This window comes from Mauremys reevesii, linkage group 8 (genome assembly GCF_016161935.1).
Source record: "Mauremys reevesii isolate NIE-2019 linkage group 8, ASM1616193v1, whole genome shotgun sequence".
Lineage (NCBI taxonomy): Eukaryota > Metazoa > Chordata > Testudines > Geoemydidae > Mauremys > Mauremys reevesii.
This window is the reverse complement of record NC_052630.1, coordinates 19,727,464-19,753,630: the sequence shown is the minus strand read 5'-3', so window position 1 is coordinate 19,753,630 and position 26,167 is coordinate 19,727,464. Positions and strand designations below refer to the sequence as shown.

The window sequence follows — 26,167 nt, the reverse complement described above, 5'->3', positions numbered from 1 at the left end:
TAAAATGTTGCTGGCTCAGACAGAGAAATCAATTTATCTACATACATTCAGATTTTCAAAGCTGACTAGTCATTACAAGGAATGGGAATTGGGTGTCGAAATACCCTAAACAACTTTGAGAAACTCCACTATAGTCTTTGTAACAGTGCGGAGCCATCCAGTCAGATTGGTCCCTGGTCCCCGGCTGATTGATGGCTGAGATGAATTTGGCCCAAAATAGAAGCAAGGTGGCTCCGCTCCTGGGCAGGTGGTGGGGGCAGTGAGCACTCTCTCCTGGTATTACATTTAAGAAGGGATCCCTGTAATCGATCCCTGAAGTTTAACAAGGAATCCCTGTAATCAAAGTCCCACACTATGCCTCACTCTGCGGATCCCTAATCTGCTGCCAGGTTCAGGCTGGAGTACAGGACACTGTTCCAGCCAGCTGCAGTTGTGTCCTCTGCCTAAATTGCTTTCTGAACCAGCTCCAAGGCTCCGGTTGCTTTTCCAAGTCCCTGTCTTATCCTGCTCTGCATCTGTTTGTGATGCAATTCCCACAGGAACTGGGAAGTATGGAGAGGAGGGGAGACTGTGAGAGGCCTTGTAGGCAGAGCCTGTAGCAATACATGGCACACTGGCTCCTGCATTAATCCCTCTGAGCCATGAGCCCAGTGCAGCACTAGAAATCAGTCCCAAACACTAGGTTGAGAGTTGATTTTGTACTGTAGAGTCAGAGATGGGATTTAACTGGCTAGTAGTAGACATCTGCCACTGAAAAATTCACGTGGGATTACAAGTGCAGCCAAGAAAGGATGAGACAGGAGCAATCCCACCACATCCCCAGTGTATGTGAAGGACATTACTGCCTTTCTGACTGCCATTACTGACATCTCACTGCTGGAGTGAGAATCCCATCATGACCTGTTGCTCTGGGAAGCCTCTTCTTTCCCTTACTCTTTTTGGATCATTTTTCTTGCCCTCAGATAGTGTGCTGGATTCTGAGAGACCCATTAAGGGTCAGATTCTGTGGGCATCGCTCAGTCTTCACTTGGCCAAATTCCCACTGCCTTTCCCCTGGGTTAAGCAGCTCACCATTTGCCCTTAATATAAATTTTGAGGATTTCTCTGTGTTAAGTGGAACTCCCATCCTGGTCAAATTCTGCATTGGCTGCAGAAAGCGCAGGGGCCCTGAATTCGCTGCATGTGCGCTATTCACACACTCCTGGAATTAGAGCAGGGAGCATGTGTTTGACTGGGGATACACAAAGGAAACACCCAGTGACCTCTTTGCAATGTAATCCTATTTCATTAGACTGCTGCTCCTTACTGGAGAAAACTCACTTGAAGTTCACAGGAGTTTTGCCTGGGTAAAGACCTCAGGAGTTGTAACCCTGATCAAATGCTCTGATGTGAATGTTCAGGGTTAGGGAACTGCAGCAATGGGATCCTTGTCCCTGCCCGGAGAGGAGCATCATTTGCTTTTTCCAGTCAGAAGTCTAGGAATTGTATTGTGCTGATCAGCTCCCGAATGGCCAGTCATTCTTAGCTTCTCTGCACTGCCTCCTCTTTACAGGACATTTTAAAGACGGGGGCTCTCCGCTTTTCCTTTGCGGGATTCCGAAGTCATTGTGCCTCTGTCTGTGGCAATCCCTCCAAAATATGTAAACAGAATTAGTTTGAAAGATAGAGGGAGTCCGACAGACGGTTTCCAAAGGGGGGAAACCCCTGAGGCCTAGACAGGTGAATGCACTGTAGACCACGAGGGGCTCGAGCTGCAGCACTGATTGCAAATAGAAACCATCCCCCGACCTCCTTATCTCTGCAATCCTACCTGCTGGGGTGTGTGTGTGTAGGGGGGGATCGGTCCCGTTCGGGGGCGAGGGGAATTAGTGGCGGCCGAAGATCTCCATGTATTGGCAACCTTTCATCCCGTGTCCCAGGGCCACAGCCACCCTGTCTCCATCCCTGTTTACTGATGGGGCAGATATGGTGAGCCTGGGAGAGAGGCTGCAGGTTCCCCTAATTGCCTTATCAACAACCGGCACAATCTCAGACACTTAGAGGATGTTTTGACTGCGCTGAATTACAAGGTTTGTTGTTTCTCACTCCAATAATTGACATTTGATAGCGACTACTGTAAAAACGCTCCAGGTTGGATTGAGCATCTGCTCTTCCGATCCGTGTGGCCCGCGCTCACCTACACAGCTGGGCGAAGAAGCCTCCCTTGGGAAGACTTCTGCTTGCTCGCCCCTGAAGTCAAAGGTGAGCGAACTTTTGGGATTCGTTCTTCAGTGCTCGTTTCAGCAAGACAGCGCTTTTAATGCACAACCGATAGCTGCTGTTGGGACCCACTCCTGATGTTAAACCAGTGTGAATTGTTGTGTCATCCCTACCCCTTCTGTAAAGCTCAAGTCCGTGGCCTGAAAAGAAATTGAGTTTCAACTAAGGGGGCGGAGGGGGGACGGGACTGGCAATGAATGGAAAGTGACTAGATGAAAAGAATGGAAAAATTACTAGGGATTGTGTCCGTGTCTAGTCCAGAGACTATTGAAATCTCACTAGGACTTGCTGCGTATTATTTATAATTCGTGCCTTCGCTGAATACCGTATCCCGAGCTGTCTGCTCTAGTCATATTTTATAAAATAGATGTTTTGACTTAAAAGCTCTCTCTAATTCCCTCATGCACAAACCATGTTTCAGAACTCCAAAGGGCTTCACCCAGAGATCTTTTGAGGGGCCATAGATACAATCATAACAATCGCCATGCAATTAATCAGAAATAGAACTAGAAAGCCACCTACATAAATGTGGAAGTTTTTAGCACTTTGGATAGTCAGTCACCCCAGAATGAAAAGGGATTTAAAATGTTGATATGAATAAGTCTGGGGTGTGATTTCTCCCAGAATGGATGTTATATATAACGAGTTCTAGTTTCAAACGGAGATTTAAAAATTGAATAGTGAAATCAGCGGCATTTCCACAGGTCCGGGATTTATCCGCAGCAAAAATGTTACTGCTTTGGTTTTCACGCAGAACAAGTTACAGAGTTTAAAAATATATATTAATCCGATCTGATGAAATCAGGGAGTAAAATGTGAGAGACCCAAAGCAAATGAAATACAGTTTTTCACCCCAGCCCCCAAATAATAAACACGGACACCTCTCCTGGCTTTGTCTCCTGCGTCGCTGTAAACACAGATGCAGACTTAAGACAGGGAAAGTACAAATGCTGCAGGGGGATGCCGCCCGGGACACTGCGCTATGAGCTAAATCCGTCTGGCTTCACTCCTTCAGTTACATTCGAGACGAATCTGACCCCAGTGAATTAACTGAGGGCAAATAGGCCTCAGTCTCCTGCGCTGGTGTGGACCTGCCCCGGCGCAGTATAGAGAAATGCCTTTTCCCTCTGCACACCCCAGAAGTACTAAGCTAGCAACGGGAGTAATAATGGCTAGAATGAAAGCAAAGGAGCCGTGCAACATTAAGCCACTCTCTTTAATGTCACCGAGTTCCATCAGCTTGCACAGCCAAGGGAGACACAAACTGGTGGCTGCACAAGGAACAGTGCATTTAAATACTAAATCACATTTTAGTGCAATACCCTACGGGGATCTGGCATGTAACAGCATCTGAATTCCTTCATTTCGGGGCTTTGTCTTTAGCTTTTGTGTGCTGATGAGATCTATATACACGATATACTCTCCCACTCTATCTCTGGGCAAGGAAAGTTACATCTTAAATAAAATAGCAGACCGCATGGTTGTCACCACAAGGCCGCGTTTGAAGATCTAGGACAAGCGATACACTTAGCTTTAAGGACTCTTCGAAATCTAGTGTCCATACAGGAAGTGCAAAATGAAACATGAACTTTGCTTTTTAAAATAAATCGAAGAGTTTGCCCCGGCAATATTGTTCAAACTCTTTTTGAAGGAGCCATTTCTGTAGCGCAAAACAGCCCAGTGTTGGTTAGGCGAACGGTGCAAGACCTTCTCAGCTCTCAGGGCTTCCTACAGCTTTTCTGAGAAGCTAGGAGGGATCTGTGTGTAGCTTTACATGGGATAGGTAATGTGCTCTCCAAAGCGCCTGGCGTCTGGTAATTTTAATATAATCCCCCACATCTAATTGTGTGTGTGTGTAAGTGCGTGTGCGCTTTCACTTACATGGGGTAGAATAATCTGTACAAAGAACTTTCAAAACTTCCAACTGGAGATGCCGACAAGCATGCTGGTGAATTTCGCGAGGAAACTATATTAACCTGCAAGAGGCCCGTTCCCTCCCAGTCCTCCCAGCAGTTTGAAAATATATCGAGACACTTGCTTGTTTGCTTCTCTGAAGGATCCCAGGCGGGGGGGGAAGCCTGTCCTTTCCCTTAGCCTCAAGTCCAACGTCTCGCTGTTCGGTCCATTGATCAGTTTACAGTCCATGTGAAACGTCCCCATTTTACTGTTGCGCTGAGGTCTAGAATAGGGATGGGTGAAGTAAGTCTACCAGGCTCTGATCCCATGCAACGTGGAAATCCCTGCGTTACCCTGCGGAATCGGTGTTTGCACTGAATTCAAGTCCCCTACGCTGAAGTTCATGAAATTGTTGCCGGCTGCAGCAGGCTGCATGGTCTGCATGGAAGGGTAGTTGCAATTGTAGTTGGCATTGCATGCTGAGCTGTTGTAATTCGTGTAAGCAGGGTAGGCGTTGTAGCTATAGGGGTTAATGCTGACATTGTAGGGTGAACTGTAGGGGGAAGATTCCCCTAAGCAGGGCTTTCCATCTCTTACCAGAACAGGCACGGCTATCCTCCGCGGTGGAGGGATCCCGACCATTTCTAGGGTCTGATCCTGTCTCTGCCTTTTGCATTTATACCTTCTATTCTGGAACCAAATTTTGACCTGGGTGGAGGTGAGCTTTAGGACGTTTGCTAAATGGTCTCTCTCGGGGGCCGAGAGATACTTCTGTTGCTTGAACCTTCTCTCCAGTTCATACACTTGAGCTTGAGAGAAGAGGACGCGGGGTTTTCTCCTTTTCCTTTGTCTGGGGCGCTCTGGATCCTCCAAGCCCCCTTTCTCCTGTTCCAGGGTCTTGTGAAGGGAGCACAGTTCTGAAGCAAAACAAAGAAACCAACACACAATAATCAGTGTATGTGAATCGTTGTAACCCGTGTAAACGAGTATCACAGACTTTCCACTAAACTAAACTCTGCTTCTGTTTGAGCTACAGACTCCAAATAACTTTCAAGCCTGTTCGTTGCCGCTGGAGTTTCTCCAGGATGTTATTTCCACTGTCGAGTTATTAAACTATATTATTAAATGTTACTACATTTATGAAAGCGCCATAGTAAACTAGAAATTAGATTAATGCGTAATTACTTAAAAATCGGAACGTCTATTTTCGATCTTTAATCTCTTTATTACAGAGTTGATTCGTTTTATACCGTATTTGTAGCGAGTATCCAGCGACCGCATTGAAATCGGCTCAGCTGTTTCCTAATTGCACAGGAATAATGTCTGTCGCTTTTTTTTTTTTGAAGTAATATTCAAAATGTTACGGGCCTTAAATGTAAACCGGGCAACCATGGATATCCCTTACTGATACTGTGAACATTAAAGAGCAGGGACTGACTTTGATTCTTTTAGCAGAAAAAAATGTTGGGTGAGTAATAGATTTTGAAATTATTCTCCAGAATTAAAAGTTGCCAGTTTGCAATTCATTTTGATTCCACTGGCTGATCGTTGTTTTCCGCTTGCCAGATAGTTCACTTCGCTCTCAATTCATAACACACCGTTTCATTTTTGCTGTTGTACCAAAATACTTCCTGTAAACGAGTTTGGAAACAAGTTACAGGTAACAGGAAACTTCTCGGCAACATTCTCTCTTTTTCCTGCTACCCCACCCCAAAACCTCAAGCCTCTCCAGTCCCCTGCTCGAAGGATCCAGCTAGCTAGCAAACAGGAGTTGCTGAGCGCCTGCAGATCATAGTCTGGAAGGCTCCACAGAGATTAAAAAAAGGATAATATTGTTCGTGTACTATCTCCCTGTCTCTCCTTCCAGTAACATTCTCTGTAAATCTTACAAGCAGCAAGACACTGCCCAGAATTCAGTCAAAATGGCCTTTCCACGGGGGTTGGTCTGGAATCGCTAAAATAACCGGTCCTATTTCTCGGAAAGATCAAAAAGATAGACTGTTTTCTCGGGTACTATTTAATAATTACCTACCTGTACGTCTCTATTTATATTCTTGGAGCTATTATGTAAGTAATCTGCTTTAATTTACATCAGAAAGAATTACTAACAAACATTGCTATCAGGAGACAACCCCCTTCCCCTCCATCACTCTGAGCTGAGGGGTGTCCTGGGGTCTGGCCTTTTCCCTCAGTTACATGGAGTGGAAGCCGCTAAGTGATCTCTTCCCCCCTATCACTTTCCTCTCCTTTTTAGCAGCTTGGGTCTGATGGCCGATGGTAGGGAAAGAAAAGTAGATAGACATTGTTTGGAGGCACAGGGAAGATGATCTTCCCCCTTTCCCTTACCAGAGCAGCTAAAAATCCTCCCGCGCCCCAATAAACGGTCTCACCGCTAGATAACAACCCCCAGCCAGTTGCCAATGAAGGCCTGGGGTTGTACTTTCACAAGAGCCCCCCGCGATGTTATTTAAAACACTTCTCGGAGTGGTGCCCTTTTACCTTTCTTGTCCACTTTCGAGTCCTTGGCTGAGTCCACTTCCATGTAGTTTTTAACATAGAAGGAGCTGGGGAAGGTGGTGGAGTTTTTGGAAGGGTGACTCTGAGTCTGCTTCTCACTGAGTTCAGGGAGGGCTGTCGTCTCTGCCGTGTACGTCTCCTGTTTGAAGGTTGACAGCATGCAGGAGGAGGAGGAGGACAGAGTGGAGAGCTCCATCGAAGCCAGGCCAGTCTGATGCTGCTCCAGATTCAAAATATCCTTGACAGAAAAGGGCGTAGTAGTCACGGGACTAGGAAACATTGTGGGGGCAAGTGAGGCAGCGACCAGAGCCCAGCTTCATGTAAAGGTGAATTGGAAACAACCAACCTGCAGCGGTGGTGACTCCTGAGCTCTCCAATCGGGCACATAGCATTCCAGCAATTAGCCTTGACTTGTGGACTGGAGGCAGGTAGAACCAGACCATAAAGGAAAAGAAGGAGGGACTAGGCAGTTTTTGGGTGACTTTAGCTTTCCATTGGCTAACTGAGCAGTGATGGAATAAAAGATGCAAAGTTCCATGTCACCTAATATAGTAATACAACTCAAAAACATCCCCACTCATTTAAAGGGGCAGCATTGTATTTATCCAGCTTTCCCCCGCAGACTTTGTTGATCTTTTAACAAAAAAATCCCAAAATGCTCATGTGTACAAACCCCCTCTCTGATGCCATCTATCATACAGTCAGATTAAATAAACAGGCCTGGAGGAAACCATCAAGCAAATATGTGCTGACTTCAATTTAAAAAATGGAAGTTTGGTTTTTAGTAATCTGCACGATGTGATCCAACGGATAACAGAAGAGCCTGCACCATTCACTGGGACACATTTAAGGGAAAATTTACATCTGCAATTGAAGAAGAAATCGATGCGATTCTGATGAGGCATATTATCTACAACGCCAATGTATGGTGTATAGCAAGGTAGGGAAAGAGCCCACACGTGGTTCTTTTTCATCTGTTTGATTGTAACTCTGTTCAGGACAAAAACTATCAAAACTCTGTTTTTTCCTGTAAAAATTACCGCTTGTAATTGATCTCTTTTAACGTTTGCCACCCAGCATTCTGCAATGCAGCGGACTCAGAGGCAATATTAGTAATCTAGCGCATTTAAAGAGCGGGTTATGAAATAAATAAGCAATAAAGTGCAACTTTGTGGTGACTGTGGAGATCAGAGGCAAGATATGTGTGATGCAAAAGCACTAAATACAGCAGCAGTTAAGGAAAACACTGTGTTCGCTAACACAAACAACCGCTCAGCGGCGAACAACTAAAGTGTGGGCTCTTTGCAAATACGAATTGGAAAATTAATCTCTATTATCTGCCTCGGAGAGTAAATAGCTGAATCCCAGTCTCGGGGCCTGGCTTTCCATAAGTGGAAGGCTGTGACTGTGGATCACTGCAGCTCCTTGTATTCAAGGACCAGAAGTGGGAGCCCATTAATTTCATGCACTTATTGCCACTAAAATAAACCGCAGCAGCAAATCCTTCTGAAGGATTCGGCTGGGGGAGGGGGCGTTGCGATGCTTTCAGTTAAAAACACACACACACATGCAGACACACACAACCCAAAAACATGTAAGTAACTTCTTGGGGAAAGTATTTGGTGTGTGGAATCCCCAGAATTGCGTGGGGAGAAGAGCAGGCTCTAAAAGGCAACTGGAAAGCAGCTCTTCCCAGGCACATCTCCCTAATGATCTCTTAATTCAATCCAGGGTGATAAGAGATAAGGAAAGGGACTTGTGGCTCCATGTGGAAAAGTGGAGCGGAAAAGAGTCTTCGGGTGATATGGTGAGTTCGCTTGGCCTTTGACATATCCTTCCTGGGCAGAGATACTAGTGAAGGGGGGTGGCCAGTCTATTTTTTTCCCTAAGGCAGGGTCAGGATTTTTAGGAGGCGGAGAGGGGTGATGTCTGAGCTCTGTGCAGCAGCAGAGCCATTTTGAATATGTCCATCTATGCCTTCGTGCTAGGGTGCCGACTGCAGCCATCTGTAAGAGGGGAGAATGGCCGAAGGCATCTCTCGAGTTTTTATTCCGATTGGCAATAAAACGAGAAGAGGCGTTTGTTTGGGGTGTATGAAAACCCAGCTCCCTGGGCTGACATAGCATCGCCCCTTCTCCAGGGACTCACCTGGCATTTCTTGTCATGGAACTGCCCGGGGTGAACCCACCCGGTGCAAATGTGGGTGTCCCCGGCGCTTTAGGCTTTGCGGTGGAATTTAGCATTACTGGACAGGTCCCTTGTGTTGGGCAGCGGGTGCTTGGCTCCGGGGGAAAGGCGGGTGCGTGATCAGAGCCAGAAAGAAAGAGCTAATGTAGGGAGAGCAGCTAGAGGAGCCAGCCCCAGCTGCCCACGAACACGTGCGGCATAACAACCTTACCCAGAAGCACCTGCCCCTATTTATAAAAAATGATTTTTCCCTCCTGCGAACTAGACTCGATGGCGAGGAGCGTATTGTCAATCTCTTTCTGTTTGATCAGCCACTTTATCCGAAGAGCGTCCCAATTTCTTCTCTTTCCCACTGGGGATCTGAATTCTGACATTTATTTGTTGTTTACCAGCCGTTCCGCCCCTTTCCCTAGTGGCTTCTGATGTGTTTGTATTTTCTACAATTTGTTTCCTCCTGCTGATAATAGCCCACCTTAATTAGTCTCATTAGAGTTGGTATGGCAACACCCATTTTTTCATGTTCTCTGTGTATATATATTCCTACTTCCTACCTAAAGCCCATTGCATGCACCTGATGAAGTGGGCTTTAGCCCAGGAAATCTTATGCTCAGATAAATTTGTTAGTCTCCAAGGTGCCACAAGCACTCCTGGTTCTTAAGGCGGAAATGTAACTTTCTCTCGAATAATTAACTCGCTCTAGCCTGCAGTGTATCGACTCTCGCAGGCTGGGTCGAAGCTCCTTGAGTGTGAAGTTTGCTTTATCTCCTAAGTTGCTGCTATCCGATGAAGGAGCAACATCCGATTCAATTAAAATTCTTGCTGCAAACAATTGCTAGTGTCCTGGTACCTTTTCGTTGGTGAATCCGAGCTGGAACTTGCAATGACAGTGTAAGAGATTAGAGTGTACAGAGAGGCCTGAAATATTGCTATTTAATGGAGGGAAATGCAACCATTACAGCTGGCTTATTTTCAGCTATTCTTTCTCAGAAAATGTTTGGCACTTCTCTAGTAAATAAATGAAGAAGGCATTAAGAGCAATTCATAGATCAATTCGAGCGACTATTCAAAAATACGGTGTGGATGGTGTGTGTATATACATCAATATATGGAGAGACTAAATATAACCCTCCAGATGCTTACATAGGTTGGTTGCATCTAGAATGTATAAACTCCACTATTCAGGCTGCCCTTGCATCTCTAGTCCCTCTGAGGCGGGTATGTGCGTGGGTGCGGGTGTGTAAAATAAATGCGACTTCATAGGGTAGCAGCATGGGAAATAACGCAAACTCCGCGCTTAGGGAGCTTCTCCCCAAACAGATATACATACACCTGACTAACATTTAAAAATATGTATAGGGACATAAAGTTTAGGAACACAGGAATTGTCATGGTTAGTCTAGTATCCGGTTCTATGACTATACCGGTTAGCCCAGCGAAAATATCGAAGTCCCTCTGCTTCTCTCTCGTCTTCCTAAAGCTGCATGAAGTGAAGAGCTTTCCTGAACTAACATGTTTGCGCTCTTTTCTTCTTTAGAGGGCATCCATCTTTCTTTTAGCGGGAAAACTTCTTCGCTTCAGAATACAGTATGCTAGGTCCGTGCAAAGCTCCTCTCCGGCTCCGTCCTATGTCAGGACGAAACATTTTGTCTTTGCTTGCGCTTGCGTTTCCCTGTATAGAATGCTCTGTGCTCAGCTCCCCGTCTCTACATGGGACTGTTAATATTCTCTATCTCCCACCCTTTCTAAGTCTTATATATTTAGATTGTAAGATCTTTGGGGCAGGGACTCCTGTTTGTGCAGTGCCTCGCCCAATGGGGCTCTGATCTCGGCTGGGCTCGCTAGGCGCTCCCACCGTCTTTGCAGGGTCAAAGGTTCTCAAACTTTTCCCCGGCATCCGGGCGCATGTTGTCCTTGCTATGAGCTTGCAGCTTCCGTCGGTCTTCACTTCATGCCAAGTCTGTAGCTAGCGCGGCCTGTGTGTACACTGAGATGAAAGCTGCCTGCATATAAAATATTATTAATTGGAAACCGTAGGGTTCCTAGCGGGCCCGAATCACACCCTCCCGCCCAATCGATAGGGTCCTGGCTGCAGAGGTAGATGTGATTAATTGAAAGATAAGCCGGAGCGCTCATTTGGAATGTCATTAATGCTTTAGCGAGACATTCGCTGGAGACGGACAGCGTTATCCTCCGCTTTATCTTCAACAATGCATCCCTTTTAATACTGCAGTTTAGAAACAAATGGGGGCTTTCGGCTCAGCCCTGCCCTGCCGTGTTTATATTTTTGGAAGAATCACAAGGAGTGGGAGTCCCGGGCTCGGCCCCCTGATAAATGAACATTAGCACTTTTTAAAACTACTGTATCAACAAAAAGAGCTGCAGGGCCGCAATAATTGGTGAAAAAGCAAACACTCCGTAAAGAGAGGCCGGGTCTGCTCTGTGTCCGGCTGATTGATGAATAAGCCACTGACATACAGCAGCTCATGGACTTTCCGGGTCGGGGCTCATCACCCTCCTCCCCTAAATCCCCTCATCCCGCTGAAATAATTACCCCCAGTCCACTAAGCATGCAAGAGGCAGAATGGGAGGGAGGTGTTGGGAGGGTAGGGGGAGAAGGGGAACCAAAGCACCCAGCCTTGTTCTGAGTTCCAGAAGAGCTCCCCTCATGTAGATGGAAGCAAAGCCGAGTTAGTGACTTAGCAAGCGGGGCTGGACCCTCCTGGCAATCAGTCCTTCAGTAGGAAAATATTTAAGAGCCACTCTGCCTTAGCCAAAGAAACTCTGATACAGCATTGGTGTAGGACAGCCGATGACCTATGCCAAACAGGAATCCCTGCCTCAAGGCAGGGCCTTATAGGCTAACCTTGGCATAAGCAAGTCCAATGTGGAACAGGGGAGTGGGTGTGCAATTGGAGTTGCTGCAGCGTTCTTTTAGTTGTATCTGGTGTGTCCATCCGCCCAGTATTTTAGCATTGGAAGTGGCATTAATATACCCATAAGAGTTCCTACTCTCCAGCACTCACCTGCTTTCCCCTGGTTCTGTTCTTTCTTTGCTTTTGGCCAATATTTTGGACATTATCTTTGTTGTTGTTCCACTTGAAGGATCAGGTCCTGAGTTACCTGTCTCTGCTTTCAGTAGGAGTTAAGGGGTTTAAGGAATGCAAGCCGTGACCCCAAAATGATTGATCTAAAATCAATTTCCTTAGTCACAGGGGTATTCAGTTCAGCCGAAGAAGATGGCACTAATTGCCAAAGACCCCAGTGTTTTTAACTGCATCCTCCTTATTTCGCACAAATTAGTTTAGTTTTTACTCTTGTTCAGTTTTATGGCATCTGCTTACTCTGTAAAAAGCAGACAATGGACAACATCAGGGTAGTCACCGTGATTATACCTAATCCAGATTCCTTAATAGGGAAGTCAGGGCCTGATTCTGATCTCAAATATGCAGGATTTTTCGCTGTCACTATTGACTTCAATTGAGTTCTTTCTGATTCAGGACGGTAAACATGACAACAGAATCAGGTCCCAGATATATATATACAAAGAGAATAACTAAAAACACATAATCTGATAAATATCTCGTAGCAACTTCTCATTCCGAGTCCAGCAGAAAGCAGCCATACAGAATCAACTCTTTAACATTTGTGGGAAAATGAGTAAAACAAACAAACAAAAAAACTACCAACCCAAAACCCAACATAATATATGGGCACTCCTTGGTGAGTCAAAGCTGCCCTTTATCCGGACCTTGGTATAAACAGGAGCCAGCCCTTCATTCCTTATAGTACATATAGGTAGCGTTCACACTCGTTCATCTGCAGACCGTCTGTTTGCGGCATAGAACAATTTCTAGATTTGATTTTAAATACAATTGATTTTTTAAAAGCCTTGCTCTTAACTTTTTTTTTACTGCAGTCAGTTTAGGAAATAAACATTTCTCTCTCTCACTCTCTCTTTTAAGATATTGAAACCTCTCGTTTTAGACAGTTTATTTTATTTTGTTTTTAATCCCAGTTGGTGTAAATGTCTAACTCGTGCTCCCCGCCCCCTTTTGAATTTGCTGCTCTCTGTTGGAGGACTCTGTTTAAACGCTGGGGGTTTGAAATCTTGTCACTAATTGAGTGCTAACACTTAAGGTGCGGTATATTTATTAAGAGCTAGTATTCCAGAAATAGGCTATTAGGGTTTCCTTGAGTAAACTTTTGCAAATCTCCTAGTTACCCCCTTGTTGGCTGCAGAAGCTACTGGATAAGTTGTCCTGGAGTCTGTATCGGTCACTTCTGGCTTCCTGATTTTGTCCTTAGTTCTCTGTTTTCTACAGTTAGAGAGATTTTTAAACATAATTCTGCAAGAGAACAAAGGTTGGAAAGAGCTTGATATAAAATAATAATAGTTTTACCATTCTAACTTAAATTATCATGTAACTTGTGTGTCTTTCATTACTATTAATTGAATGTTCAATTGGCAACTGAGACAAATAGATAGGTGGGGTGGTCTGAAGTCTGATCAGGGACTGGGAATTAGGAACACTTGGGGTCTGTTACCAGCTGCCTCTAGGCAAGACTCTTAACTTCTCTGCCTCTATAAAATGGAGATATTGTCATTTCATTTTGAGGATTCATTGGTGAATGTGTGTACAGTTTTTCGAAGATGTGAAGTGCTATATGTGTTAATTTTAGCCTCTAGAAGCCCAATTCTACAAACTCAAACGGTGAGGGTAGGACCCATTAAAGGGAGCCGTGGAAGTTCAGTCCCTTTGCAGAGCAGGCCACTTATGTAGGCATCTAAAGCTGAAGTTAGGTGCCTAACTTTAGGTACCTCATCTTGAAAATTTGGCCTGAATCTTTAGAGTCAGGGAAGAGAGAGATTTGGGGAGAGCATTTTGGGGCTTCCACTGCAGGCTTACATCAGAGACATTAACATGTATATATCCTTAAGCTTTATGTTGCTAACTTTGTGTTTTTGACATGAAAACAGTGGTGGTTTCTTGCCTGCTTCTAGCTTTCTGCAGAGGAAAATGGAGCTGTCCAAGCAGGTCATGCTTGCAGCCTGTCTAGGAGAGGCTCCTTTCCGTCTACATTTTTAAACTATCCATTTTGCTTTAATGTTTTCTAACAAGAGACCCTTTTCTGGATGACCAGCTCACTACTTCTAGTGAGGGCTTGTGAATGGTTTTGAATTCTAAAGGCCCTTTCCCTTTAGGGTCTTATCCAGTTTCTAGTTAAGAAAATTGGAATGTTGCTATTGTCTTCAAGGCCAGCAGGATCCCTCCTCTGATTATGAGCTGTTGTGTGGATCCCTTTGTCGAGGGCTGCCACCTCCCATTCACTTTTGCACATGCTACAATTCTACACAATCTACAATAGTGCACACACTGGAATTCTTCCATGCACCTACCTGCACCAGGGGTTAGGTCACCTAACTAGGCGACCCAGGTGGGAAATCTTTCACATCAGCCCTCAGCAACGTAGTGAGGTCAATCTAATTTTTAAGTGTAGACCAGGCTTAAGCCACGATAGAACTGTAATCTCCCCAGCTACAAACTACAGAACTTGCACAGTTAATCAGGAGAGCTACTGGCTGGGGTAGCTGATGGCTTAATAGTAAAAGAGTAAAAATCATTATCACCCATCAGACATCATCATTACTAAGTGTTATTATATAGATTGTAAGGTCTGTGGGTCAGGAATGGTTTCCTTGCTCTGTGTTTGTACAGAGCCTAGCAGAGTGGCATCTGGGTCCATGACCAGGGCTCCCGGGCCCACCACAATACTACTTTGGTAATACCCATAATCATCCGATCTCAGAATCCCTGTGTACAAACACATTTCACAGCTGCACCATGACAGACTAGTTAATGGCAATGATTCATCCCCCATCCATGTGCTCTCAGCTGCAAATTTTAATCTACAAATAATAGAGGTCAGGCCCTCCATTCAAGGCACAACATGTAAACATACAAAATAGCAATGTGCATGTGGTGCACCCAGACAGCTGAAGCCAAACATAAAATAGGGAACTTTGTAGGTCCTCGGGGGCCTGTCCTTATACTGTGGATATAGCACAAAAGTGGCCATGATATTTGTCCTTGGTATTTGTTTTCTCTCGGTGGCTTCATCAGTCTTACTAGGTTAATAAATCCCATTGTGACTGTTACTACTGGGCACTCAACCTGGGATCAGTCCATCAAGTTGCCTGTCCTGCTTTGTGCATCCCAGGGCTAAGGCTGATCACAGGGCCCATGATAGGTGAGGCCAGCTCACCCTCCCGTAGCTGAGTGCATTGCCCTGCAAACAATAACAAACTTATCTTTCTTGGTGAAAGGAAATGCAGCTGGGAGTGGGTCAGCTGAGTTAAAGGCCTCGTTTTTAAATGCCATTCTTCTGACTGTAATTGCATTTCAGTGGCCTGTTGTGTTGAGAATGAGGATGAGGACAGAAGGCTCTTTTAAACATGTCTTCCTGCATTTTTTCCAGTGAAGACCCAATATGGCACTTGCCCATCCCTGTGTTTAACAGTTATTTCAATACACCATTTATTTCTGCATTTTCCTGCTTGACCATTGGCAGCTTATTAAAAAGTAATTATCAGCTAGGTTTCAAATGGAAACACACAAGGGGGAGAAGAAATAGTTATTCCTGGGCCCAATAAAACCCAGTGAAGGAGGTGACTTTCACAATAACTGAATTAAAAGGGGGAAGGGCTGCAATTGTTTGTAAGAAAAGTCCAACTTCTAGGATACACCTGTTTCTATGGATGCACAGGAAAAATGGTTGGAAATGAAATACCTCACAAAGCCCCTTAGAGGGGGCTTGTTTTGAAGGAGAAAACTATAGACCCAGCAGGCTGTATGGTTATGAGGAGGTTTGCAAGACAAACTCCTCCCCTCCCTTCTCTTCTTAACTGGGGCCTGATCTAACTCCCATGCCATGGAAAGATTCCCATTAGGCTTCAGTGGGAATTGGTTCAAGCGCTTGGCTGGGAAGCCTGACGTCTGTGCAAGGATCTCAGGGTGTCTGCAGCTTGTCTGTCCACACGATGTTTTCCAGAGGAGCTAAAGCTCTGACTTTTTGGATACTTCCTTCTGGCCGTGCAAATCCGATCAGTCTTGCGATGTCACAGTGCGTGCTTTCCACTGTGACGAGAGCAGGGCGGGGCTGAGCCCAGCTCCAGCCTCAGGGTTCCGTGCTACAAGTTTACAGTTAGTAGCACAGAAACAGCTGCTGGGTTCGAGGCCCCCGGCCGCCCAAATCCCGGGGAACAGCCGAGGTAGACAAGCGAGCTGGCTCAGCGTCCCGCATCCGCTGGACCCACATAACTAACGACAAAAACAAGATCCGCAAACCACCACACTTCTAGGGCAGGGAAACGCGGGAGGTTTATAGCCACGTCGAACACAAGCTGTTGATTAGTCTCTGTTAATCCAGATCTTTTCTCCTCCAGAAAGTTACTTCCCATCCGGGAAGATAAAGCACCCGATAGCATTTCTTAAATAACCCCCTCTCCCATCCCCCTTCCGGAGTTATCAGTGCCAGGGACTGAGATCCGCTGGGCTAGGTCGTGTTATCTCTTGTCTTCGCTGCTGTCCCCGGATGCTGCCCTGTCACGGGAGACGCGACCCAGACTGGAACCTTTCTGTCTTCAGTCACTCACGAAATCCCACGCGCGCCACCAGGGGAGCCCTCTCCCGGGGGTATTAGCTAGACTGGGGAATCCGGGCGGACAGCTACACGGATATCTAGACTTTGAAATATTTTTCCTGGGTTGGGGTCTCTCTCCACCTATTCCCTCCGCGCGTCTCCACGGCAGTATGTAACAGAACCGGCTGCCCAGGAGCCGTGGGAAATCGGCTGCCAAAGGGATAGTGAAAATCACTTCTGCGGTACACATGGAAAACAGGCACTGAACCTTGCAATTCTGCTTCCCCCAGCAGGACTCAGTAAGAGCTGTGGGGAAGGCTCAGATGTAGAGACATGATTTTAATGATTTCACTTCCCTCTGCATATTTGCGCGTGGGACATATTTATATTCCGTGCTAGTCTCTCTGGATGGAGAAGAAATATCCCCGCCACCCATTATTAATTGTTAGCCTGGCAATTATAATTAATTGTCCCTAGTTCAATTTATCCTGTCACTCAATGCTCCCAGGTTCCGACGACAGAATTTTGATCAAAATCTAGCCAGTAAAAGCGTGTGGAAATTCTTGTTTTTTGTCAACAAAGGCGCCTCGTTATGAATTGATCTATCATTGATTCTCCGCAGTGTTTTGTGCAGTAAACACAGATGTCCATTTCACCAATGTAGCAACGCAAATATGTGTTTGTACATTTAATATTGCATCTCAAGCCAGTTGATTGTGTGCGCGCACAAGAAGAATCTAGCTTCCACGTGTTGGTTTTGTTTTAGGCGGGTTTTTGCGGGTGGGTTCAGCATTTTAACTTAGACTTCCCGATCCATTTTTGAAGAGCTCTGTGCTTTCCCATATTGTTTGTTTGTTTGGTGAATGGCAGTTTACACACCCGGAGGGTGGTGACACTATCGATGGAGGGACGAGCCATCAATTTGGTTTATTAGCCCCAGACTTAAATCCGATGTCCTTGAAGGAAGCAGCAGCAGATCCTCAGCTGATGTAAATCGGCCATCGATTTCCATGGAGCTAGGCTGATTTAGAGCCGCTGAGGAGCTGTGGTTTTGTGTGCATCCGAGCGCCGGTTCCGTTAGACGAATTGAACTGAGAGGAAAGTCAGCGAGTTGGATCTTTTAATTTGGCTAGAAAAACCAAAGGAGTTTAGGCTCGACCTGACGATTCGAGGGGGTTATTTTTCTCTCCCCTCACGCGGAACCCCATATTTGCAAACAGGGTTAACCAAGGGGATTATTTTATTTTTATTGGAAGGGGAGCAGGAAAACAAATTATTGAAAGGGAGCCCACTAGACAGTGGGAAAACTAAATACGCCGGGATGAGGAACATGCCTCCAATGGCTGCAACTGAACAGCAAAACCAAGCAGCCAGCTACTGCCTGAATCGACATGGCTGGTATGAAACTTACCAGTGCTTTTAAGCGTCCCTGTTAACTCAAACAATGGGCTGGAAACGGGTCCGACCACCAGAACTGGGGCCTGGACAGAGCCGCCTCCCCTGCATAGGAAAGGGTCAATTAAACAATAAACGCGAAGGCGAAAAGTCTGTATAAAGAGAAACACCTGCCCTTTCGCCCAACCAAGCTTTATAATGCTTGCAACTAGCGCCTAACGCAGCACCTTCGACATCCAGAGGTGTTTTACCGCGCACCTGAGCAGGGGCAGTTAAGCAATTACTGTTTGTAAAGGGTTTCGAAGAAGAGGTAGAGGTAGCAGGAGAGATTATTTATTTCATTTGGACAACGATTAAGACATGTTCTCGGTTAAGAGAACTGTACAAGCATTCAGGTTTTGATGCTTTCTAATTTAGAAAATAGGCAAAGCCCCGAATTATCCTCAGAGGCGTATTTTCTTGGGTTCAGTGAACCAATTAGAATGAAAATGGTTAGAAGACAGAAGCTTCCAAAAATAAATATTTTTGGGGAGAGTTATTCAAGCAACCGGATCAATAGGAATATACTTGAATAAAACCCGTGCACCCAGGGCTCAGTGAGGGTAAAAGGAGAGTGGAAGGATAAAGGTGATTTTAAGAGCTTATTAACGAGAAAAAGGGGTGGGGGGAGAGAAAGGAGAACCTGCGAAAAGCCTTGTAGATTACTGGATTTTCTTCAAGGCAGAATTCCCCAGTGACTGGGATTTTTGGTAAGTTTCTTTTTAAGATGCAGAAACGAAGTTTACATCAAAAAAAACCAGATCTATAGTTAGTTACAATGGCTGTATTAATTATGTATCGGGCTTTCTTTCGTGACGGATATGGACATACAAAAGCAATTGCCATCCCAGAGCCCCAGCGGGAACAGCGATCAACTTCGCAGCGCAAACGCTGCCTGTCCACAATTTAGCTCATGCCCAACCACCCCCATTTAATAGAATCAGCGTTGGAACGATCCTTCTGCGCATCTCTCAAAATTAAAAAAATAAACAGCACTCTATAAACCTGGCAACATTTAAAAAAAAATCAAAATAAAACACAGCAAAATGTCTGAAAAGTTGACACCTCTAAATTTGTCTTTGATTAATAAGCCTTCTTTTAAACAGAAACACAAGCTCCTAACTTTGTTAGCAAGATTGTTTTCCTTGGGCGTGGGGATTTTGTGACGGGATTTTTGTTTTTAATTAAAAAGATTCTCCTGTGAGTACCACTACAGTAACTTGGCAAAAGGGCAGCGTGCGGATTTGGGGGAAGGTTTATTGTCTGTAGGACAGGAGGGGGAAAATTTTAATGAGGGCCAAAATCAGACTCGTATCCAAGCTAAACTCCCATTAAAGCCAGTGGGGCGCGTTGTGCCATCAGTTTTGAAACAGGAGTCCCCATTGACAGCAATGGTGAACGCTCTTTGCTTAATGCCTTTAGTCTACGTTCTTGGTGATTGTGTAGTGAAGTCAGTGGGCGTTTTCTCGAGGAAGAGCTACGGAATTTGGCTCTTCAGAGAGAGACTTGGGTTGAATGCCTACAGACTGCTGGCAGCGATCTGCACTGACCCCTGGGGTTTGAGTGCATTACGTGAACAGGGACAGACGAAACCTGGCATACCCCGAGCCTCCATACGCAAATAACCTCGCCTCCTGGCACAGAAGAGGGGCTTTTGTCTAAACCAGCCTGAGAGGACGCTGGAGCCGATAAACTAGGGAGTCGTGACCTTTACACCGATTCACACCCGAATGCTAATCCAGAGGGGACCATGGGTTGCAAAAAGGATGGAATGTCCCTTGGGCACAATGGGGGCTAGAGGTGGGGGATCCTGGTACATTTAACCCTTTGGCGCCCCCCAGAAGCTGTTGTAACCCACCAGTAAGCCTGGAACGGAACCCCAAGAGCCACTAGCAAATGACGCCTTTTACGGCGTGTCTAGGGAATCTTTTGTGTTGTTGCCCGTTTGTTTTTAGCAACCCACCGGCTTCCACGCCTGGGACCGCAGGCTGTCAGGGCTGCCGCGTTATCAGTGCAGTGGTAATTAGCGGTTAGTGGAGGGCGATAAGGGAGCCTGGCTGGTGCTGTGCGCTGCAGCGGCCCTGCAGCCCGTCCGTTTCCAGCGGTCCCGCTCACCCGTCGGGCACAGCCACCTCTGGGGATGCAGGGCGTGTCTACAGCTGATTTCACGGCGACTGTCACCGGTTGACATGGCTGACACGTGGTGTCCGGGTGGAACATGCTGGGGACATGTGGCAGCGGAATTGCAGGAGCCGGGAGACTGACCCAGGGCTCAGCATCAGCCTGAGCTTGGTGCAGGATTCTCCCAACCCTTTAAAGTGTTGAACACTGTATCTGAGGGGCTGCGGGGGGGAGTTGTCACTGAGCCCCGCCTTTTCCAGGGGCAGCTTTTACCCCGCTGATTGTTACTTTCTCTTCATCCACACACTTGGCTTTCTGTCGCCTTTAAGCTACAGACGTGCTCAAGCACCCTGCTGAATTGGGGCCATAGAAGAGTCCCCTCTAGGGGGGTTAGAAAAGCCTATTGAAATCATAGTCATTTGTGGCTCCCCTAAGCAAATTAACGGTAAAGTTCTACACGGGTTAATATTACTGCCCTGTTAAATAACCCACTTTGCAAAACTGCCATTGACTTCAGTTGGAAGCAGAAGCAAACTCACTATGTATATAGTCCTGGCATCAAACCCCCCTTAGAAATACAGACAGGCCCTCTGAAGTGAGTATCTGCTGTAGGAATGAATTTCTATTGTACCAAAAGGGAACTACACGTGTGTACACAAACACATGCATAGGCTTCTAAGGCTACAGCGCGGTGGAAAATTCAGAAGACAGTTGGAGTCAGTGTGGTCTGGAAGACTGGGCATCGGGAGCACTGGAAATTTAGTGTTGGCTTTGGCACAGACTTGTGTGACGTCTGTAAATCATTTCAGTTCGCCGTGCCTCAGTTTCCCAACCTGTAAAAGGGTTGTAAGGACTAATTTGTTTGTACAGGGTTTTGAAGAAGCGACGTTCTGTGTGAGACCACAGCAAATGGCTTTCATCAGAGGACAATTTTTTTTTTTCCATTTTGGAGGACAGGGCAGCCTGTTTAATTTCTCTTTCTGGCTATGTGATTTTTCCACTGCGGGCTGAAGTAAGAACCAACTATTGAGTAGCTAGCGGCCAGTCGGGAATATTCCCTACTGGGTTCTGATGTTTTCAAGTCTTAAGTAGAAACAACAAAACTCCTTTTATTTTAATTTCTTCTGGATTTATCGGAGCCTCCCCTGCGGGGAGAGATCGGAGCCTTTCTAGCTAGTCTCTCAGTCTGATGAAAATTATAGTCCTGGACCAGGAAGAGGCGAACAGCTACGGTTGGAATTATTGGCATCTCTGAGATGAATGATAACGTTAGGGTTGCAGAGAGTTAATCTGAAAAGGAGCAGCTCTGTCACTCTGATCTCTGTTGTTCTTTGTTCATGGTCCATCTTGGTTTTAATGTCCAGCCCTAATTAGAACTGAAGAGGATATTTCCTCTCCCAGCACTTCTCTGGGCAAAGAGGCACCAACAGATTTTCCAATAATGATGAAAACATCTGGACAGATCTTTAACTCTCATGCATTGTGCTGCTTCCTCGGAAACGACCTCCCTCCCACCGCTTTGGTCAGCTATCACTCCCCCTGCCCCCCATCCCGGGCATTGTGAATCTCTATGGAGCGGTTGATAGAATAATAAAATCATATCTTGTTTGGGCATTAATGGCCCTTTCTGCGCAGGGGAAACATTCGAAAAATGCTGCACGGTTGCTAACTTTAACATTGGGTGCCCTAGTGAAGATGGGACACTGGCTACTGTTGACATGGCCCAACCAGGATTAGATGACATAGAGATAAAAACACTTGAAACCAGTCTACACGGGTGCTCCTGCAGTTATTAGCATGGGTGGAGTTGCACTACAGCAGAGATCAGAGACTGGCCCCAAAATCTCTGTGCAGACACAACCTCTAAGACTGCAGAGCTGAAGGTAAGCAAGTTCTAATTGTGGGGGTGGCTTTTAATGGTGTGGTCAACTGTAAAATGGACTGAAGTGGTCGAACTCCTTTTGCACAGTTCACCGAACTGTCCTCTGAGGGAACAACTTTGGGTCATAGCCAACCTAGGTTGTATTTGAACTACCAGCCTAGGAGAGAAAATAGCTATAGCCCACCCACTCTCCTTGTTCCTCTCCTGTTCCTATCCTGTTGGTTCTTCTCCAGTGTGCTGATACAAGCAGAAATTAGGGGAAACAATAAAAGTAAAAGTTATTTGCTATAATGCATCTAGACTTTTTTATTTTATATGGTGAAAGTGAGAGGTGGTGGACATATCCAGGGCTAGCAGAGTCAGGATCTTGGAATTCACATGCAGGCCCCTTTGTATCTGTATATAATGACAAAAGAGAAGGCACCTTGGTAAAAATGTGACTTTAGTTTTGGCATATCCTGACATTTAAAATATAGATCTACTACTTAAGACAAAATCATCAAGAAAGAGAAAAACACATGCAAATATTGGCTCTGATTCAGCAGATACTGAAGTAGGAGTCCAATTTTAAGTGTTCCAGTACAGTCCTGTTGAAGTCACATGGGATTAGTAAAGATAGGCATATACTTCAGCACTTTGCTGAACTGGGTCCAGAAAAAGCCTCCCAGAATCTGGCTACATGCTGAAGGCTCGTAGTCTATCTGTGATTTTTTTTTCTTAAGAAGAAGTAAAACAACCATTCCTTCAAAAAAAAATAGATTGAAAAGCAACATTTGGGAAAAAAATTCTTTGTGCCAGAAGGAAACAAGTGCTCTTTATCCCATTAAAGATCCAGTCAGTTGAAGCCACTGTCAGAGCAGCCCAAGATGCATCCAGCTCTGTGTCTCATAATTTTCAATATCTGAAAAGGAAAGGCAAGGACATTTTAGGTCTAAAATGTGATTTTACTTAGTTCCCAATATGATAGAAACAAAGCAAACGGCAAACCCCTAAATGCTTCTAGAGAAAAAAATGTGTTTAACCACATTTCAAAACTTTCTGTCTGTCTTTCTGTTTTTGACATATAATATCTACCCTGGCAGCCAGTGGGTCATATTCTAACCTCTATCATTGCTCTCATTGATGACAAAGCCCAGCGCACAGCCCTATAAAAATAATATTAACAAAATATGCACCTGATCCTGCAGTCCTTACTCAGGCAAAACTCTCCACTGAAGTTGAGGGGAGTTTTGCCTGAATAAGGAATGGAAGATCAAGTCCAATGAAAATGGGACATCTATAATATTACATTCAAGACGGGCATGGATGTAAAAGTCACTGCTAGATCTCTGTCTGTCTGCACCAATTCTGAGATTCTAGGGATCCATCGTTGGTACAGCTCTCAAACTGTAATAGAGGTCTAACGAAGAGATCTTTTAGCCATCTGCTTAGAACAGGAAGTCTCTCTCTCATTCTCATTCTTAATGCATTTATTCTGAAAGATTTTGTTAGCATTTTCTGGATTAAAACTCCAGTGGGATAAAATGTCCTGAAATACAGATTTACATCCTCCACTCTGACATGAGTAACTGATGTTGGCTCTGTGTACATTTTCATGATAAGCCCCAGCAGTTCTGGAATAAATCTTCATTTTATACTTGACATCTGAAATGACTGCTGGTTGGAGCCAATCTGAATTGATTTTATATTACACTAAAAAATTATGCTCAAAAAGAATATTAAGGTTGCAGAATCAAGCACTCAAAAGTTAGGAAGTGCTAGAATTAAGGTGCTCATGAAACCTTAATTTATCCCTTTTGTGTATTTGCATTTTGATACAATCTCTAATTACATGGTCTATACTGAATGTTGCCCTGGTGATTTGTAATACTTAGACACAGGGGAAGTTTAAGATTCTCTCTGAATTTCCTTTGCCCTTGTTGGCTTAAATCAGATACTGCATATTATAAGAGCCTATACATACATATATATATGGAGATAGACCTATCTCACAGAACTGGAAGGGACCCTGAAAGGTCATTGAGTCTAGCCCCCTGCCTTCACTAGCAGGATCAAGTACTGATTTTTACCCCAGATGCCTAAGTGGCCCCCTCAAGGATTGAATTCACAACACTGGGTTTAGCAGGCCAATGTGCAAGCCACTGAGTCCTTATCCCTCTCCCCTGAGCCAAGCTGCTGGTATGCTGTACAGACAGTCATTTTGGGTGCTGATGCAGGAGCAGCCAGGCGCTATGCTTCTTGTTACTAGGGGTCTCTCTCTTGTTCACGCATGTTTATAATTTAAATGTAAGTGACATGCTAAATCCCTGAAGATGTGAGATCTTCACTCAGCTGCCTCTCTGGACATCCTGCCTGTCTACAAATTGAATGAGTACTGGAAGGGCCGGATTAAAGCCAGAAGCAACCAAAAACATGTTTTGGCTGTAAATGACACTCTGACCCACGGTATGGGAACAGGACTGGACAGTGAAAACAAGTGAGGAGATCCAGCGTGTAAAACCAATGAGGAGATGCCACACAACTGAGTCAAAAGCCAGGTCATCTACTGCTAATATTTGAAGTGGAATTTGAACAGTTAATTTTGCCTAATGTAATGACTTTATAATTTAGGAAACAACTGAATCTCTCTGATTAACTGAGAGGGTTTTCCTGCCCATGCTCAGTTCTTATTAGTCCTTCTTATGTCTAATTTCCACTTCACAATAATTAAGACCCTCCAGATCTTCTTAGAGTGAAGATTCCATTTATAGAATCCTTCAGCCTACTACACTGCCAAGAATGGCAGGCCTAGCATGTCTGCTTGCTTCAGTGTTAACTCTGTAAATACCTGCATGTAGTGCCACTCTAGGACTAGGTTACTTAGAGTGTCAAATGTGCTGACGCTTTTTTGTAATGGAGGCAGTAGTCCATTAGGATCTGGACTGAGGCCACTACCTCATTTCATCTAGTCCATCAAAAAGATGTCAGATGGGACCAACTCTGGTTACTTACCAACCTGGGCTAGATTTGAAGTGGATTGCAATCTAGAGGTTAAAGACTCCCTGTCCCATCACTGATATAGCCCCCCCCCCCACAACTCCTTTGTGGTCTCATTTCTGTGCAAGATGGAGCTGAAGGCAGGGCCACCAGAGGATTCAGGGGGCCTGGGGTCTTTGGCGGCGGGGGGCCCCTGCTTCGGCGGTAATTCGGCGGCGAGGGGTCCTTCCACTCCGGGACCCGCCGCCGAAGTGCCCCAAAGACCCGCAGCGGGAGCCCCCTGCAGCTGAATTGCCACCAAAGACCTGGAGTGGAAGAAGCTCTGGGGGCCCGGGGCCCGTGAGAGTTTTCTGCGGCCCCCGGAGCGAGTGAAGGACCCCGCTCCAAGGCCCCCGAAAAACTCTCGTGGGGGCCCCTGCAGGGCCCAGGGCCTGGGGCAAATTGCCCCACTTGCCCCCCTCTCTGAGCGGCCCTGGCTGAAGGAGGTTTCATAGCTTATCTAGGCTGTTTTGTAAGCATGAGACTCTGCCCTAGGGTGACCAGATGTCCTGATTTTATAGGGACAGTCCCGATATTTAGGGTTTTGTCTTATGTAGGCACCTATTACCCTCCACCCCATCCCAATTTTTCACACTTGGTATCTGGTCACTCTACTCTGCCCAAGGAGCATAGCATAATATATTTTATATAATATATGCCTGTGTGTAAATTTAGAGTCGACAACTCCCTCACACAATTGCAAGTTCAAGGACTATCCTATCAGATGGCAGCTGGCTGGTGGGGTATTTATAATCCATTGCTGACTGGAATGGATATGAATCTGTCATCCTTCATGCTATTGGGAGACCATTGAGCTAAGGGTTGATGATGCTAGTGGCTATTTGCGATCTTTTTTGGCAGTAGCTTAACATGCAGTTCTCAGCTGCTGAACGAATCTCATTCACTGTGAAAGGTTATTGCCAAGATAAAATACTGCCCTTCCTCTTCCCCCACCACAACAGGGTATCTGAGATTTGACATGGCCAGTAGGCTGCAGACCAACTGTGGCCAAAGCATTGCCTGCCAGTCCAGTGTAATCTGTAGAGTTCTACAGTGCAACCCACAGCTTCTTCCCTCTTGTAATGCAGAGGTGTAGCTTGTGCAGATTACTGGTCTTAGCATGCAATTGTCTGTGTTGATCTGCAAATCCATATTGAAGCAACCGGTTGGCGAATGCTTGGAATGGTTGGGATTTTCTGTTTTAAGCAAATTTAA

The 26,167-nt window shown here is 45.5% G+C and overlaps 1 protein-coding gene across 2 annotated transcripts; it reads right to left on the bottom strand.

Annotated features, from left to right (window-relative positions):
* Positions 1 to 3,422: 3,422 nt before the first annotated feature.
* Positions 3,423 to 7,105, bottom strand: NKX2-5 (NK2 homeobox 5). Of its 2 annotated transcripts, XM_039483346.1 has the most exons (3): positions 7,019 to 7,101; positions 6,655 to 6,910; positions 3,423 to 5,072 (listed from the first exon to the last, which is right to left on the bottom strand). In XM_039483346.1, the coding sequence occupies exons 2-3, from the start codon at positions 6,866 to 6,868 to the stop codon at positions 4,465 to 4,467; spliced, it is 822 nt and encodes a 273-aa protein (XP_039339280.1). In that variant the 5' UTR covers positions 6,869 to 6,910; positions 7,019 to 7,101; the 3' UTR covers positions 3,423 to 4,464. The 2 variants fall into 2 exon arrangements, with proteins under 2 accessions (XP_039339280.1, XP_039339279.1); XM_039483345.1 differs by having other exon boundaries at positions 6,655 to 7,105.
* Positions 7,106 to 26,167: the final 19,062 nt, after the last annotated feature.

Excerpts from the sequence above, each read along its gene's own strand:
- NKX2-5 (XM_039483345.1), bottom strand. The coding sequence starts at position 6,952 with ATGTTTCCTAGTCCCGTGACTACTACGCCCTTTTCTGTCAAGGATATT. Across the intron at positions 5,073-6,654 it reads CTCGAAAGTGGACAAGAAAG|AACTGTGCTCCCTTCACAAG; the intron begins GTAAAAGGGCAC and ends GTTTTGCTTCAG.